General features: G+C 36.2%; 1 protein-coding gene across 5 annotated transcripts in view; it reads left to right on the forward strand.

Moving 5' to 3' along the window:
* The window catches only part of CASK (calcium/calmodulin dependent serine protein kinase), a gene marked incomplete at both ends in the record, with an annotated part of 204,646 nt that overhangs the window by 130,957 nt on the left and 55,657 nt on the right, over positions 1–18,032 (forward strand). For all 5 annotated transcript variants that reach the window (XM_080613241.1, XM_080613243.1, XM_080613244.1 and 2 more), the window contains one exon: positions 9,621–9,742. In XM_080613241.1, the coding sequence (XP_080469367.1) occupies positions 9,621–9,742 (122 nt within the window). The remainder of the gene's footprint in view (positions 1–9,620; positions 9,743–18,032) is intronic.

Genomic DNA, 18,032 nt, shown 5'->3' on the forward strand with positions numbered 1-18,032 from the left:
AAACACTTTTAAACTAAAATAATATTACTTTGCTGCTGATAGGCTGTGTTCAGTAACTTCTTTAGTAAAGCCACTAAACAGCTCAAATGACAAGCACCTTGCAAATATTTTTTTGCTAGAATGTAAAACATTTTACTTCCAGGTTGCCTGTCTTCAAGTCATTGTAAATGTCAATTTCCCAAGTTAGTGTATGATTTGGATATTTTAAATATGCTGTAACAAACATATAGCAATCAGCAGCCCTAAAGGCTAAATCTGACACATGAGAAAAATTGGCCTGGTAGAGAGTATTGGAAGCGGACCACGAAATTAATTAGGTTCCAGAGAAATTGCGATCAGTTCGCTCTCTGCTGCCCTTCTCCATCCAACTCCCTTCTCTCTCCCCGACCCTCCCTGGCTCTCCTATTGCCTGATTGCAAATTAGATTAAGATAGAGAATTTCCTCTGCTTATGTCAAATGCTGACCATTTGTCCCCTTACAGGGAGTACAGAAGTATGATTTTCAAGTGTTTTAACAAAAGGCTGAAGAACGAACATCACCAGTGTAAAGCTTTTCACTTCTCCTTCTCCTTCTTCAGTTTCCCCATTCTGCAGCAGCCCAAAGAAAGGCTGTGGAATTGTTTTGACATTTTGACTTGGGAAGCTGAATTCAGGAAGGTCATTCGGTTTACTTTGGAGTTTTAAGTAGATTTATGATGGTTAAGTTTTTAGGCCAACAGTTAGAAAACCCCATATATTGAAGAGGGTGTTTATAACTTTGTATTTCCAAAAACTGTTTTGTAGCCACCTTTTCAGAACCACTGAGTCAGTGTTGGAGTTAAGCCAGTGAATAGCCCATAGACTTTGGAAAACTGCGTAACTGATTTTTAGATTAAAGCAAACCTTACTTTTTGGCTGAAGGACTTTCCTCTATAATGGCTGCTTGGATTGCTTGGTTTATAGTGCTCATATTCTGAAATGTGACTAACAAGTTTCAGAGTAGCTTTTTGCTGCAAAAAATTCTAGATTCCTGTAAGGCGTCTTGTAACGCTGTATTTCAGTTTAACCACAAAGAAGGTACAGCAGCATATTTTATAACACACTGACTGACCAAGTGTACTTACTTAGCATAGGCTAACAAATAGCACTGTTGCAGTACTTCCTGAACATTTCTGTGATTTCTGAGTTCTGTGGTAACAGTAAAGGTGACAAACATAGAAGCAGTGCTTTTGCATTGCACAGTGAGCAGGCACGTTAAGTGTACATCAGTGTTTCTAGCTTGTTTTCCCAACTGCAAGACATGCATTTCATGTGGCATTTTTACAAATGCATTTTGATATTTTGTGTCAGGGTTGCTGTAAATTGAAATTTTCATTCTTTTAATTTGTTCTACTATTGTATTGAATGAGAAAATTTTAGCAGTATGAGATCTTGATTTTCAAATTTGAAAGTAATGGCAATGGGGGAAAAGCTAAATCAAATAGTATTTCAGAGTGAGATCAAATAGTAAATGTATGGCCAAGTTGTTTAATATACATTAAACTAGCTTAATGCACAAGTTAGTGAGTGCTTAGTAGTTTTGTGGGATTTAGATTTCATGAAAAATGGGCAGTATAAGTCCATATCTTAAAGACTATCAGTCTCGTTGACACAAGAAAGAAAAAGAAATCCTGGTGTTGTGAAAAATTTACCACTTATTTTGTAAATATTTGCAAGGGGCCTTGTGTAACATTTTTAAGCATGACTTCTTTGGGGAAGGGAGGGAAATCATTTACCTTATAATTTACTGTTATTAATTGCTTATTTAGTATTACAGGTATAACTGACAGGTTTGACAGGTTTGAGATCATAAATCTGAGTGTTTCCAATATTCCATTATTATCTTTATAATTTTTCAGCTGTTATATCTTCTGGTTCTGGTATGTTTAGATACAAAACCTTTTAAGCATATAAAGTCATTATTAATTAAAAACAGTAATAAAGTGGTTGCATTTCTAAATGATTCTCATATTGGTTCTCACTGAAACTTTGGTAAAAATAACTTCAATATAATACTGCTAAATTCCAGTTAGTAAATACTAGTAAATTAGTATGATGTTATGCTTCATTTACAGTATGTTGAATTAGTTTTTCAGTTCACCTTTTATGATAATCTTACTTAAAATCATTTTTTGTCCATGAGTTTTTTAAAATAGTTTAACCAATGTTGGAAAAAGTCTGGTATTATAGATACCTAGCACTGTGTACATGTGCTACCTTCCTAGTGCCAAGTGTTTGTTTTCCTCCCATCCCAGCCTGCAAGTCCCATTTGCTTCAGACATAGAAACCATATTAACAAAGAGGGTGGGGGGGTCCTTGTCACTTTGTTCATACTATTTTGTGGCTAAAGAAGTGTGCTAGGTTGCAGCTTTATTAATCGCTTGTTCTGAAATCTTCATACTGTTTGTTGTTTGTCCAAATGCTGCCTTCCTACTAGGACTTCTAGCAGCAGAAAGTAGGTATCCCTTTGTTTTCCTTTAAGGCATATCATTCAGCTATGGTGTGTGTCTTTGCATGTTTAAAAATCAGCTTTCTTCTCTTTGCTATTTTCATTTTTAATACTGCCTGTTCAAGAAAAATAGCCTTTATATTTTTGACTAAATCTTTCTATAATTTTGAAGTATAATTAACTAGGAGTGATTTGTTTTCCAAGGAATTCCTAAGATTCTAGTTTAGAGGCAGTATTAAAATTACCTGGGTTTTTTGTTTTCAATATTTGCAACACAACTGAAATAAAATTTAATTTTTATCAAATTAATAAAGGATAAAATGGTTTGGGGTTTGCATTTTAGTTCCAAAGTTAATATTTCCCTGGACTAACGGGCTTTTTTCTCCTAACACTGAACATATACTGTAATATTGGTCATACATTCTTTTCTTGCTATCCCCTTGCATGAACATTCTTGACCATTCTGTGTTGATGTGATATGCGATATATGCATATATATTTTGTATATGCATACACCTGATTTAATTATCTGGTATGTGTCTCCTTAATGAAGGAACATTACTGACATGTAGGGAAGAGGTTCTGCTGCAAGTTAGCTGCACATTTCATGAAAGATTGAAAACACAAACACTTCCAATATCTACAGACTATTTAGACAGAGGAGAAGGTGTGAAATTCTAGACCCTTTGATACAAACCACAACCATTTCGAAAACAAATTCAGTGTCTCAAAATACAAGCTGTAAAAGCTGGGGGGTTTCCTGCATCATTGTAAGATTTATAGGCTAACAGTTCTTCCATTCCAGGTCAGGGCAGCATGACATATGTCCATGATCCATTTCTGATCTAAGTCATGGATTGTTGTTTGGTTCATTCTTTTGATGTTACAGATTGTGAGGGATGCTGTTCCTTGTCCGCCTATTTCCCTGTCTCAGAATGCTTACCCAAGCTGAGCCCATGCACAAGAGCTGCTGCGATTCCCCATCCCTGGAAATGTTCAAGGCCAGGCTGGGTGGGGCTTTGAGCAACCTGATCTAGTGAAAGGTGTCTCTGCCTGTGGCAGGGGCTCGGAATTAGGGGATCTCCAAGGTCCTTTAAAACTCAAACCATTCTATGACTGTATATATGTGAAGCATGTATCTCCCACCTTATTTTGAACTATTATAGGCATATACATACACAGACATACAACTCATGCTTTGGCTGCCATCTGTCCTTACAGAGATAGTTGCTCTGGAATGTAGCAAACAGCAAAGAGCAACAAATTAATGTGTGAGGTTGGAGGCATCTCAGCTCCAGTGATTCTTGCAGATGTGGTTTAAAGTGATGAAGTGATCTGGTACTTGGTTAGCTTCCTCTTAATCTAAGAAGTTACATCAGCACAAGTAGTGGAAAGGTCCCACCTCTGTAAAAGATTCTTTTCTTGCCTTTAATGGAAACAGTGTATGTTTAGTAAATTCTTTACAGAATCAACAGGCAATAGCGGTGTTCTGTCTTACACATTTTTAAGTGGACTCCTGTCAACTGCTACTAAGGCAAACCAGGCCTATAAAATGTGTATGGGATTGTGATATGCAAACCTCAGCAGACAGATACTTCATCATTTCCGCAGCATTTTGGCATAATGCTTAATTACCTAATGTGTAAAATATTTATGTCTTGTGTTTTTAGGGTATCATAGTCAGATGCCAGCAAAACAAAACTACTGGAAGCATTAATTTATACAGTTATCACTACATAGTCATTTAAAGGTGTAAGTTGCTGAGGTCTTGAAGCGGAAGCAATGAATCTTTGTTTTGTCATACGTGAAAAATGAAAATTAAATCCATGAAACTTGAATTTCACATTACAAAGCTGGTTAAACTTACCTCATTCTCACTTCACCAGATGTGCTCTATCAGAATCTTGCAATATTCATAAAATACTTTTTTTCCTAAAAATAACTGCACTTTATAATAATGCCCGTGCTTGGTTTTATGAGATTGTATCCAGAGACTTCATTTAGTGATTCTAATTTTTTATTTCTCTAAAATGTAACCATTTCTGACTTTTTTTCTTCTGTCCTTGTTGTACGTGCTAGCCTCAGACGTCTTCACAAAGTGAAATGTAAATGCTGCCTTCCAAAATGCCTGTGCTTTGAGAGCCAGGGTTGGTTTTTAATTTCATTTACAGCAGCTGCACACAAGAAGGCAGCCAAGAGATGAAGCTGGGAAAAATCAGGTTATGTTGATTGTAGATTGACTGACGTAAGGATTGGATTGCAATATATAGAGAAATTGCAAATAGCTGCTAAGCTTTGGTTAGTCATTGAAAAACCACTCTAAATCTTCAAGGCATAGTTACTTACCTATTTATACAACATAAAGAACAGTTGAAAAGCCAATCCAAATTAAGGTTGTTTATAAGAATGAGCAGGTTTAAAATGACTGGTTGGTGTCTGGAACTTAATTTTATACTTTTCCTCAAATCTAAGGGGTTTAGAGATAATCAGTCTTTCTTTAATAAAAATATCCTATTATTATAATGGTTGTCATGAGGTCTTCTACAGAGTTATTTCCTGGATTACTAATTGCAGGAGACTTGCAAAAAGGTCACAGTTTTATAGCTTTGTATTTAAATGAGGTCAGGCTTCCTGTAACAAGTTTTCGTTTCTCAGAAGTTGTTGTATGACTGACCAAGAATTAAATGGGCATTTGTAATCCTTGGTATTAAAAAAAAATAAATATGCCAATAATTATTTTACCCTCTTTGAATGTATTTGTAGTCAGAATGTAGTCTTTGTATTCTGCAGCATGATCTAAGCCTTTTTACCCAAACAGTCTTTTAGTCATACATTGCCACATATCACTACTGTCTGGAAAGAAGCTACTAATTCTCTATACTACCTGCTCCACGAGAGAGGAAGTCAGTTGTACCTGCCTGGTTTGCTGAGCCTTGGAAAACCAACCCTTTGGGGTGCTTTATGGTGGAGACCTATTACTGTTGTAGAATACATAGGCAATTCTTGGAACAATATTTTAAAGATCTCTTCTTTCTCTTGTGGGGAAGAAGTAAGCAACTCCTACTGACCTCTAAAGTTCAGTTTCTGTAGCCAAATCACCTGTTCCAGATTAGAATAGCTAGATGCCAGGATGTAATAACAGCGCTTTATTTTACCAAACCTTTATCTGCTTGCACCTTGATGAGCCAGTGTCCCTACCAACTTCAGATGTTATTAAGGGCACTGTATGAGAACTAGAATTCAGCTTTAAGAGAGAACTGTTTCTAAATTGTCCTCTCCATAAATGAGTTAACAGAACCTACAGGAAAATAACTGTGATAACTTTGACTACGCACCAGGTGAAGAAATAATCCCAAGTTACTGCTTTTTAAAACAAATTATGTCAAACTGACAAATAATAAAACTGCTTTAGTAGGCAGAAAGGTACTCAGTTCATCTCCATCTTCTTAGAAGCAATTTGGTATCACATTAAAAAGTCATTCCACTAACTATAAAAACATATCATGTACCAGTACTGACTTCAGAAGTGTCATAAGCATTCTGACTTTTTTTTACTATAGTGAGAACTATAGTTTTAAACTTTTCAGACTTGTCAGTCCGAAGGAAACTGTGAATAGTTGCAGCCATCCTTTCTTAGGTAGTCTTACAGGAATACAAGAAAGACAAGGTTCTGTGTATGGCCCAAAATATCACTGCTCATTTGCACCCTGAGAACATACATACATTTACAGTAAGATCTCACAAAACTGTGTTTGGTGCTGATTTTGTTACTATTACTGCGGAGAAAAGTTTTCTGCTTGTATCACTGGAATTACAACCTTTCCTTCGCAACCATATGTGTATGTATTTTTATAGTAAGTTAAGGTGTAGGGTGAGATTCGTGTCACCTTAGTGGTTGGGGCTGACTGGAAGTTCTGGGCAGTAAGCAGCGTTTTCTCACAGTTTACTTTAGAGAGTCTTAAAACAAAGCAAGCCAGTCAATTTAGTCAACTTTCATTGTCCTGGATTTCTAATATTTATGCATCATTCTAATTTTTATATTTGTGAATTCTGTCTGTAACTGCTACAGACCGTGAGCAGTCTGAGCTTTTCAATTGTATGTCTGTATAATAGCTCATTTAAGTCCTTCTCTTATCATCTATGCTGAGGCTAAAATGGGTGCATTGATGAAAGACATTAAATACTATTTCTAGAGGAGACAAGCTTTAATTATAAATATTGAGTGCTCTTACACTTTCCCCAAAGGTTAGAAATTTAATGTAAATGTGATAGAATATGAATCTTTTTAGGGACAGGTGTACTGTAAGGATTGCTTAGTTTTATTTTGTGTAGTCTTTTATCTGAATTTAAAACTTCTGAAAAGTACTCCTAGGCTTTTAACTAGATGCCTGTAAGAGAATAGAATTTAGGTGTTCACAGAAATGCCTGTAGAATTGTTATGTCACTATTTTATGCAATAACAGGCTATGAGTATATTGCTACTGTGCCATTTTCTCATGCAGGTTCATGTTATTTGTAAAAGCATAAAAGATATGGCAGTAGATACAGCGCAAGATTTTAAGTAAAAAAATTATAAGAACTGTGATTCTGGGAGGTTAGCAAAGTCACTGTCAGAACTTCACATCAAATTTAGTAAGTATATTCTTGGAAACTTTCTTTTACAGCTGTCTATTCAGTGCAACCAATGGACAGGAGAAAAAATACCTAATGAACAAAGCTTAATGTTTTGGAATTCCCAGACATCCAAAAGATTGTTGAGATGCAAATATTTAAAAAAAAAATAAAAAAATAGTAACTTTGATTTCTATTTGAAAGGCTCAAAGTATTCCACAAAATAAAATTCCCAGAGTAAGATTGTTAAATAGATAATGTGATGGTCCAGAGCAGAGTGACTGAATGTGTTTCACAATAATACAGCACTAGAGACAACTTTGAACATACTTCTCATTGCTTCTGGTTTGGCTCATGTTTGGTGGTTATGAGCAACATTGAGCAGTATTAGAGATTTAAGATAGCCAAGCCTTAAGATATCCAACTGTTCTCTTGAGTTTTCCTTAAACACTCCAAATTCACTTTGAAAGGGGTTTGGAAGCAAAAGTTGTGTTAGAAAATAATTAATTTGAACTCTGAGCATGACAAGAACAGAAAGAGAATTGTAACAAATTTCCTTCCACTGACTCCATCCTGGAAAGTCAGGCACTTTCCTTCAGGCTTGAAAATCTCTGAGTTCATCAGCCTTTAAGTGACATACTGAAAATGTTTAAAGAAACTCAGTACAGTCCCTTTTGAGTCCCTAGGTAGTGTTTTCCTTCTTTGCCTTTAAGGCTTACCTCTGATGTCTCCAGTCTAAACCAGCAGATTCCCAGACCCTGTATTTTGTCAGGTTTCCTGCTGTGTTTCCCAGTGTGGAAGCTGTGGCTCAGGCAGAAGAATGTGGACAGTTTCTTTCAGCTGAGTATGTTTATTCATTATCAAAGACAGAGTAGTTTTTTCTTCAGCGCACCTGACTCATGCATAGCAACTACAATAAGACAAACCATTAGTTTTATTTGCTGACCAGCCACCACTTTAAAGGAATGTAACTTAAACTAATACATACATCAGTTGGAAATAAGTAATCAGACACACTCAGTGGGAGAAGACTAAGAAGGCTTCTTGCTCCTGAGTCATGAGTTGTGAGTAGAATACTGTAATTCTTAACCTGGGTGTACAAGGAATGGTGAGGAGGATCCTAGGTTGAGACTTGTACTAAATGTGATGTAAGTTTCAAGACTTGTAACTCACTCATACAGCCATGAGGTCACAAGCCTTATATAGTAGGGTTTGTGTATTTTGTTATGTTTATTCCAGTTTTTCAAAGTTTTCAGAGAAATAATTAAACTTGTTTCCTTGTGTGATTAAGAGAAGGTTAGCTTTTTGTTTTTATTACATTCTGAAAATGCAATATATTATAAAAGGGGTTGTGTTAAGGCTGTGTTGTTCGCATAGTGAAGAATGGAATTTCAAAAAATATGGCAATTTTCAGATTATTATTTATATATGAATATATATTCAGATATTATCTGTCCTGACAATGAATAAGTAAACAAAATAAGCATATTAAGGACAAATTAGTGAAATACAGAATGTGTAGAATTCTGCATCCTGAATTAAGAATTTATGGATAAAGAAACATTCACTGTCAGACATCATCATTTTAGATTAACACTGGATATGCTAACATCTTTCCAGATGCTTATACCACTGTGGAAAAACTGAAGACAAGGGCTGGGGTTAGATAAGCCAAAATTACTGTTCTAGTAATGCACACAAGTGGCAGCCACCACTGATACCCGATCTTTAAAACAAGTTGTTCCAAAAGGAACCAATATGGGCTAGTTTACTATGGATTTGTGTTGTGTTTCTGTATCCTCACCTGCTGTGAATTCAACTGTCCTCAAGGGCTTTCACCTTCCATAATGCCTCCTGTTTCTCCTTTCTGTCCCCATATCTCTTGCTTCTCTTTTCACCCTTACACCATATAAAAATCATGCCCACCCTTCTATGACCCAAAACAATCACTGTCAAAAGGCAGCAAGTGCTGGGTCTGAGATAACCAGGCAAGCAGAACAAACAGAACAAAAAACAGAGCTCATGTTACAGACTTCTTTACCTTCTCTGGAGGACAGAGCAGTCAGCTCCTTCTCTCTCTTCCCTCCTCTATCCAGATGCTGATTTTAAAAGATTTTGTGAGAGCATTGGTTCTTTCAAGTTTTTACTGATTTGGAATATGTATTTGAAGTTGGCCAGCAGTTCAAAAAGTGAAAAAAGAGAAGATTGGGGTGAGAACAATGAGGAAAGGCAGATAACTGATGTGACTTAATAAGACATCATTAGAAACCATGGTAAAAGAGAGCAAAGTGAAGCTCAATAAAAACAGGCTTTAGCCTCTTTTCAGTTAAACCATTTCTTATGTATAATTGCACTATTTATGGGCACTGTTGATATACGTAGTTTATTCAGTGAGTTTTCCTGTAGAAACTCCAGCTTTTTTAAGTTCCTGTTCCAGTTATACCAGATAAAGTGAAAGTTTCCCTTTCCAAAGTTCAGTTTACCATGAGTCTTTGCTTTATTGATTTTTATTCTTTCTTTTTTCCTGTTTATTGCCCCACAGGAGCAGTCTCACAGGTGCTGGATAGCCTGGAAGAAATTCATGCACTTACAGACTGCAGCGAAAAAGACTTAGATTTTCTTCACAGTGTTTTCCAGGATCAGCATCTTCACACGCTACTAGATGTAAGTTTTCTGTGCTAAGCAGTTTGAATGTGCTTCTGTATCTGTTACTCATTGTGTATTTTGAGGGCTTTTGCTTTATACTAGCTATACTAGTGTCATTTAGTGTCATTTGAGAGGAAATACACTCTGCCAGCACTGTACAATGAAAACCAGAAATGGGTAATGGGCATAATCAGAAGATGCATTTCAAAAATGCACTCCTGAATCAAAACCAAAATGCTCATGTGACCGTATAGATAATGACTGTTTTATTACGAAATGTAACAGCTTGGATGCTTCAGTGAATATCACAAATCTAACAAGATGTCTATGCTTTTTACCCAGTGGAAGACACCCAGCTGTCTCATCTGCAGGTAGACGATTATGGTTGTAGAAACTTCAGAGTTTCTGAAAAATTGGTGAATGCTTTAGTTCCTATATGCAGCTTTGTAGGGGTATGGTGTGAATGTAAATGGTGCCATAGTTCCTCTGGTGCCCAAACTCTTTAAAATGTAGTAGATGACTTCTACACTTCTTACACTTTGTGTAGTGATTAGTGAATAGTGGGCCACCTGGATTCTGTGCATCCTTCAAGTTTAACGGATTCAAATCCTCACGCACTTCTTTCCGGAAGAGGACCCAGCTGCAGGGTTCTGAACTGGCCTATATGGGAGCATAAGCTTTCTAGTGAAGCTTCCCCATGATGTAGCTCTATGACTCAAAGAACCATAGGCAGTTAGCTGTTAAGTGATGAGTGCATTGCTTTGGCACAAGACTCTACAGTTCTAATCTTTGTTCTTGATAACTGTTTATGCATTTTACATTAAACACTCATTGGATAAAATTATATGAAGCATGCAGGAAGAAGGAATTAGGAGCTCATGACTTTCCTGAATTGCATCTCCAACAAGTCATCTTGCAATTTGCATTAAAATTTGATTTTTTCTTTTTTGTCCCCAGTAAGTTCATCTAGCTTGTGTTCCAAATGCTTACATTGCTCTGTCTTTTTATATCACAAGCTGCATTATAGAAAGGTGATCAGATAATATGAATGAGAAATAAAAACCTGGACAGGAAGAGATTAACATGAGCCTAATAATAAGAACCAAAACACTTGTATCACTCATGCAGAAAGGTTTTAGGTATTTATTAACCATTCTTCTACGAGGAAAGACTGAGAGAGTTGGGGTTGTTCAACCTGCAGAAGAGAAGACTCCAGGGAGACCTTATTTGCAGCCTTTCAGTTTTGAAAGGGGCCTATAGGAAAAATTGGGAGAGACTATTTAGCAGGGCATGTTGAGATAGGATGAGGGGTAATGGTTTTAAATTAAAAGAGGGGAGATTCAGGCCAGATGTGAGGAAAAAAAAATTTACAGTGAGGGTAGTAAAATGCTGGAACAGGTTGTACAGAGAGGTGGTGGATGTGCCACCCCTGGAGACATTCAAGGCCAGGCTGGATGTGGTTCTAGACAACCTAATCTAGTTGAAAATGTCCCTGCTCATTGCAAGGGTTTGGACTAGATGACCTTAAAAGGTCCCTTTCAACCCAAACTATGATTCTATGTTGTCATATAACTTCTTGGGCTTTGATAAATCAGATGGCTTTTGTTTAATCATTTTGGTCTATGACAGGTCTACCAGACATTAGCTTATGCTCGTGCAATGCTTTTACTTTTTCCTGTTCTTTACAATACCATTCTGGTTCATAGTACTTCACTGATGATCTGTTATTTCTGTAATGGTCTGCCATACCCTTTTAAATAAGAAAAAAATGCAATGAATTCATATCATTTTGCCATTCTTGTATTTAAAAGTAATAGTCATTCTCTTAGACAGAAATGGATGCATGTAAATGCACGCTATAATAATATATTTGTGAGAATGCTATCAAAAAGTGGTTTTGTTCTGCTATGTGAAAGGGGAATGATAGAATTGCATTGATACTATTCCAGTTTCTGTTTGAGCTCTGAAAAAATCATCAGTTGTACTTGGATGAAGTTCTGTCAGGGAAACTGTTTACCTCTCTTGGAGTATTTGGGGTTAATGAGGCCATCAAAACAGGTCACCTGTAAAGCATTATAGTCCACTAAGTAGGAATTTTCTAATCTGTTGTGAAGTTGTGGCTGTCTCTTTGCATTAAAACTACTGTTCCTTTTCCTTGGCCTTTTTCCACAGTTAAATTTGTTCTCATGTTCCTACTCTTTCTCAAGAATTATCCTTATTTTTAGATTAGGCACATGATGATAGATCACTCCTGTGGCTGAAAATACCTTCTTTTGCTTCTGAACCAACTCTTTTTCAGAAAGAATTAAAAAAAAAAAAAAAAAAAAAAAGATCTACCTTTGTGTTTAGAGTGCAGGTTACCCACATGTTGGGTTTTTAAGGTAATATAGGTCACAAAATGGAAGTCTTCTTTCTCAGTAATTCATTAACTTCAGTGTTATGATAACAGAGGTGCCTCTGAAGGCCAAAGAAGCAGCAGACCTGTCATCCCATCGATTGTTTTTAATTTATTCATTTATGTATGTTTAGATACCTATCTCATGACTCTCTTCCACTCTAGTTGGGTGCCAAAGCTTTTCAAAACAAGAGGGAAAAGGCTGCCAACTACTTACAAGTAATTCATATTCACTCCAGGCCAAATCCTGCAATACACCAGCATATCCTGATGTGGCCTTATTGAATAGGTTAATTTTGTGATTTTTTAATTTCATTTTTGTTAAATAATTTTACAAAATCCCTGTATTCTTTCAGTGTTTTATTCCTGTACAAAAGTTGCACAGTTCATTACTGAAAACATCATTTTGTTTATTGGGGAGAGTAAAGAAAAGGGCCTTCAAGAAACAACCATTTAAGAATATTCACTACCTAAAAAAAACAAATAAAAATAAATGTTTAATAAGTGATGTTTCTTATAAAGTACAAGTGTAACTTTGGGTTGGACAATTTTTATTTTTCTGATTTCTGCTAGGAATGTCATGATCAAAATCTTGGTGAGCACTGTAGGACATTCCTGTCTGTGACATACAACTGTCTTGGTTTATGACTATGTAAATCTTTACAGATGGTTTCATTCTGGTATCCTGTTTAGATTATAAAGAAGGTAATAAAGTTAAGTAAAAGATATAAATAACTTTATGGAAAAAGAGAGTTAAATTTCAGTAGTTAAGCAGCTTTAATTACCACTGACAGATTTTTAGAAGTCTTATCAAATGCTTGAATTAAGATTTTCTTTTTTATGTTGACATTCATGAAAGAGATCTTGGAGGCAGTGTTGTCTTGTGTCAGCAGTACTGATAAGTTGAAAATAAATGTGAAGAGGTTACTGATTCTGGAGGCATTTGTGTTTAGCTATTTTCTGTATCATGACACAAGATTTTACTTTAATTATTTCTTTTGAAAAGTTTATCTTCTTCAAGACCGTGCCTAATGGAGAAGATCTTTACAGGTTATGTTTTATCTCTGCCAGTGCATCAAAGGAAGCAAGGTTTGCTAAAAAGTAAAACCAGAAGCTGCTATTTTATGCAGCTCCCTACACTGAAGGAGACAAGAGAAATCATTCTCCTAATGAGTCAAGTAGTTTGGTCACCTCTTCAGGGACACTCTCTGTGGGTGATTTTGAATGCAGATGTCGTTGGATTTACAAGTGAGATTTTCACTCAGCAGGAGAACAATATCAGCTTTTGTGTGACTGGGGCCTCCCCATGCTGCTGGCTTTGTCTGTGTCTGTCTGTCTGTCTGTCCGTCCTGAGTCAGATAGTTCTCTAGCCTGGTATCTTTTGGCTGTTAATTTAAGAAGTTTGTTATATTACTTTCATAGATGGAATCGTGAAGGTAAGTGGTGTTATTTCTGAAAGTATGTCTGCGATAGAAGCATTATGAACTTTCTTAAAAGCTTCTTTTACCTCTTTTGGCATAACACATTACACGTGTATGGTTTTAACTAAATGAGATTAAATAAATTTTGGAGTAGCTATATGTATTGTGTCTACATGTATAGCCACTTCCTTCCTTTAGAGTTTAATGTATATTCACAGGGTATGTATTTAAGTTATACTGATTTTTAGGGAGACTTTTGTCTGTTATCAGTTGCTGATAATGGTAATGTTTCAAAGGAACATGCATCCATGCACACTTCAGAGTTCCCTTAGTATTTCTTTTGAACTCGGTCATCCAAACAGATTTGGTCCTGAAGTCCAGACTTTTAAGGAAACATATTTTCTCTTTTGCTAGAATCAATGTTGTCTGGATCTCAGTTTAGCCTCTTACATGGTTGGCTAAATCTTTCTACTGGATTTATTTTGGTTTGTTCTGTTTACCCTCTCTATGTTGGATGTTGGCACAGTAAACTTGAACATCTTTTGTAAACGTAGCAGTTGTTCAGCAGTGTCCAGCCACACTGATACTATAGTTCTCTATTTGAAAATGTTTTAAACTCTTCTTACACTTATTCCCCATTTGCTTTTTTCTGAACAAAGTGTATTGATTTAACAATTCTTTTATGTACTTTGATTAAAAAAATGAGGCATTTTGATTTCTATTTTCAGGACATTTTCATTTTCTTCTTCTCTTTTCATTTAAATCATAAATAGACTGGTGGAATATCATATGATATAGAAAAGAAATAAAACCAGCAACTCTGTATAAATAGCTGAAATATTTTAATGGATCATCTATTTTTTCTATATTTTTATTTGAATAATAATGGCTTTCTGTGTGACTCACATGGTATGGTTCAAGTTTTTCAGATGAACATTGGTCCGTACCCTCTTGAATACTGATTATGTTAAAACTGATAAGCAGAACATGTTTTAATGAAACATGAATGCATTTCTTTTGCAAAAGCAGTTCAGAAAGTGTATGTGTGCTAGATGTCTTGCTAAACTCCCTCAGAACATGTTATGCATATGTGAAATACTCCTTTCTTATTTTTAAGAAACCTTGTTTTCCTATTTTGAATTACCCTGTAAGTGATACGTTTGTAAGACAAAAGCAAATGGAAAATACTTGTTAAAAAAAAAAAAAAAAAAAAAAGAAGAAGCTATGTTGGCAGGAAAGCACCTTGCTATTTGAGGAATCAAATCTGGCTTTTATCCCAGTCCAGCAGAGGCAGCATGCTCAGCCCCAGGGAGTGGGAGGGACTGTCTCACACTGCAATGGAAACTCCTTTCCCAAGTAGTGTAGAAGGAACAATGAACAAGCCTTAGAGAGAACTGTTTGAAGAATTCCTTCAGCAGGTGGGCTGGATCATCATTGCCAGTGCAGTATGCTTTTCCTCTGAAAGGTAATTTCTCTGGGAGGCCGTATCTGCAAGAACACTAAAAGCAGAGGCTATTCTAGAATTTCTTCTGCATTGTTTCATAGTCATTTTCTAAAATACCTTCCATTTTCAGCTTCCTTCATATCTTTGCATTTCATTTTCTGTGTTCCTGGGATACGTAGATTACTGTGCTAGTCAGCATCATCTCATTGTTTTCTTGTTTTACCTGTTTCTCTGTCTTATGAATTTATATACAGAATTTGTCTTATATTTATGCTTCTGAGCAGAAACAATTTTTGTTCCATGTTTTTATTGTATCTTATATAATACTGACATATGACTGGGTCTCTTAAACCTAAGACTAATACAATGAAGAGATAACGGTAACTTTTATATTGATTTTAATTTTTGATGAATGTACGTATCCACCAGTTTCCAACAATGCATAATTCTGGGTTGGATTTCATGATACTGTGATAGTAGCTTTGCACTTAGACTATTTTCTTTCTAATTAATGTTCTGTCATTTCTGAATATTTATAAGCATAGTACTGATGTGGTGAATCATGAGGTGAAACTCAGCTTAATAAAGTATGTACTTTAAAGAAGAATTGTACTATTCAGCCCGTTTCTCTTGGCCTAATGTCATCTTCCGTGTGTCAGTGGTGTGTCATTATGAATGTCTGTGCAAGTGTGTGTCTGTGTGCACCAACATATCTTACTCCAAAACCTTACATCCATAGACCTTAGCATGTAGAATTAAAAATTCCCTTGATTACAGTGTATTTTCGTATTACTGGGTCCTGATCTGTCAGAGTGCTCTAGAACTGTATTCCTGGCACTTGTAGAACATTTAATTAGCTTCATTGATATTGTTTTGAGGTAAAGAGAATCGTTTTCATATTTGGCTTTCTACATTTTCTTCACTTTTTTTTTTACGTTGTGTGTAGTTCAAGTTAGTTTCCTTTCCTTTTTAACCATAAGGTGCTACCTGTTTGGGGTGGGGTTGTCTGGGGAGGGAAGGTTATTATAAAACTTCAGATTCTCAAATTTGATATTTCTCCAGGAGCTTGGGACTTACTGTGAGAAATGCTACAACACCTGGGATACAGTCCGCAAGTCTTGAATAACATTTTGCTTCATTGGTGCTGGGAGCTTTCTTCAGAATTATATTTTAGTCTACACCTGGTTTATCTTAAAATACCCAAGGCAATATAGTAACAGCCCAGTAAGCTATCCTCCTCTCTTTGAAGTCAGTCAGGCCTCACTGCCTCTTACTTCCAGTTATGCAAGTAATCGGCTGTTACATGTTGACTGCTCTTTGTAGTAATGAGGTCATTGCAGTATATTTTTATTCTCAGTATATCATTACAAAAAATTTATATGGATAGGGAAAAACAAAAATGGCTGAAATGCCAACATTAGCAACTCCTGGTGCCAGATATGCTTCATGTCATAAAGCAGGTGAGAAGCCGTGTCCTTTGCCAACCCTCTGTAATCACTGTGGATTTAACTAGTTTTATATGGATTTTATATCCCCCTGGAATGATGTCTGTGGTCATTAGCATCCTTTTCTTCAAGGTGGTGATCTAACTCTGAAGAGTTAGTTCAACTGACAGAAGGTTTAACTTGAGTCTGTTGCTCCTGCTGTAGGTCATTAGTCCATATTGGAGGGGGGGAGAGTGTGGAGAAAGAGAGGAGCAAAGGTTATTCTGTGGGATATATCAAGATGTTGTCCATGTAACATAGTTCTTTTTATGGTCTTTCCTGTGTTGAGGGATTCGATTTCCCTGGTGCTTATAGAATCATTTAGGTTGGAAAAGACTTTTAAGATTGAATTCAACCATTAGCCTAGCATTGCCAATTCCACCACTAAACAATGTCCCTAAGCACCACCTCTACATGTCTTTTTAGTGTCTTCAAGGCTGAGCAGCCTGTTCCAGTGCTTGACAATCCTTATGGGGAAGAAATTTTATCTAATATCCAATCTAAGCCTCCTCTGGCACAACTTGAAGCTGTTTCCTCTTTTCTTGCTTGTTACCTGGGAGAAGAGACTGAAACCCACCTCACTGCAACCTCCCTTCATGTGGCTGTAGAGAGTGATAAGGTCACCTCTGAGCCTCTTTTCTCCAGGCTAAACAACTCCAGTTACCTCAGCTGCTTCTCATAAGACTTGTGCTCCAGACCTTTCACCATCCTCATTGCTCTTCTTTGGACATGATCCAGCACCTCAATGTCTTTAATGCTTGCTTTTATCTGACCAGCTGCTTGGTGGTTTAACCAACCATCTTTAAAAGGTGGCTTGCCTTGTTTTTCTTGAGGTCAGCGTCAGTTAGATACCTGATGCAGAAAAAAAAAATGTGTCCTTGATATTACAAATATGTTAAAGTACCTTGTGAAATAACAATTGAAGCTTATGCCTTTCACAACAGTACTTGAAAACAGGAAAACATCTTAGCCAGTCTACTTAAATCCAAATAGTTTTTTTGTTTTGTCACTATGATTTTAGAGCATACTGTGTATTCATTTAAGGTTATTCAATGCCAGGCTTTGCTTACCACACTTTCTGATTTGAGAGAACATATGTTTACCTACATGTATCGCATATGATCTAGAATTTTGCTTAACTGCAACCTCTTCCTCTTTGGCAAGCTATGTACATGTACTGTCTGGCGTGTCTTTTAACATCTGCTATCACTTGTTGAGAACTGCAGCACTTACAGTCAATAGAAATTTTATTATGATTATTAATGTAGTCTTTTTCTTAAAATATTCAATAAATTACTAGGTTAGAGTCCTAATTTATAGTGAAATACAATGTCAGATACTGGAGTCTGGATTCGTTACATGAATGAGGTGTTTAGGGCACCTGAAATGAAATAGAAGGAAATAATGTCCTGTGTGATTATGAGGAGTAACGTAATGGTTCATTATTGATACATCTATGACACAATTGAAAAAGCAAAAGAATCACCTTCTTGGCACAATTTAAAAGGACGATTGTGGAAAAACCCCACACACACTCTGCAGTTTGTTCTGTAAGAATATTGTC

Source organism: Psittacula echo (genome assembly GCF_963264785.1).
Source record: "Psittacula echo genome assembly, chromosome: 3".
Taxonomy (NCBI): domain Eukaryota; kingdom Metazoa; phylum Chordata; class Aves; order Psittaciformes; family Psittacidae; genus Psittacula; species Psittacula echo.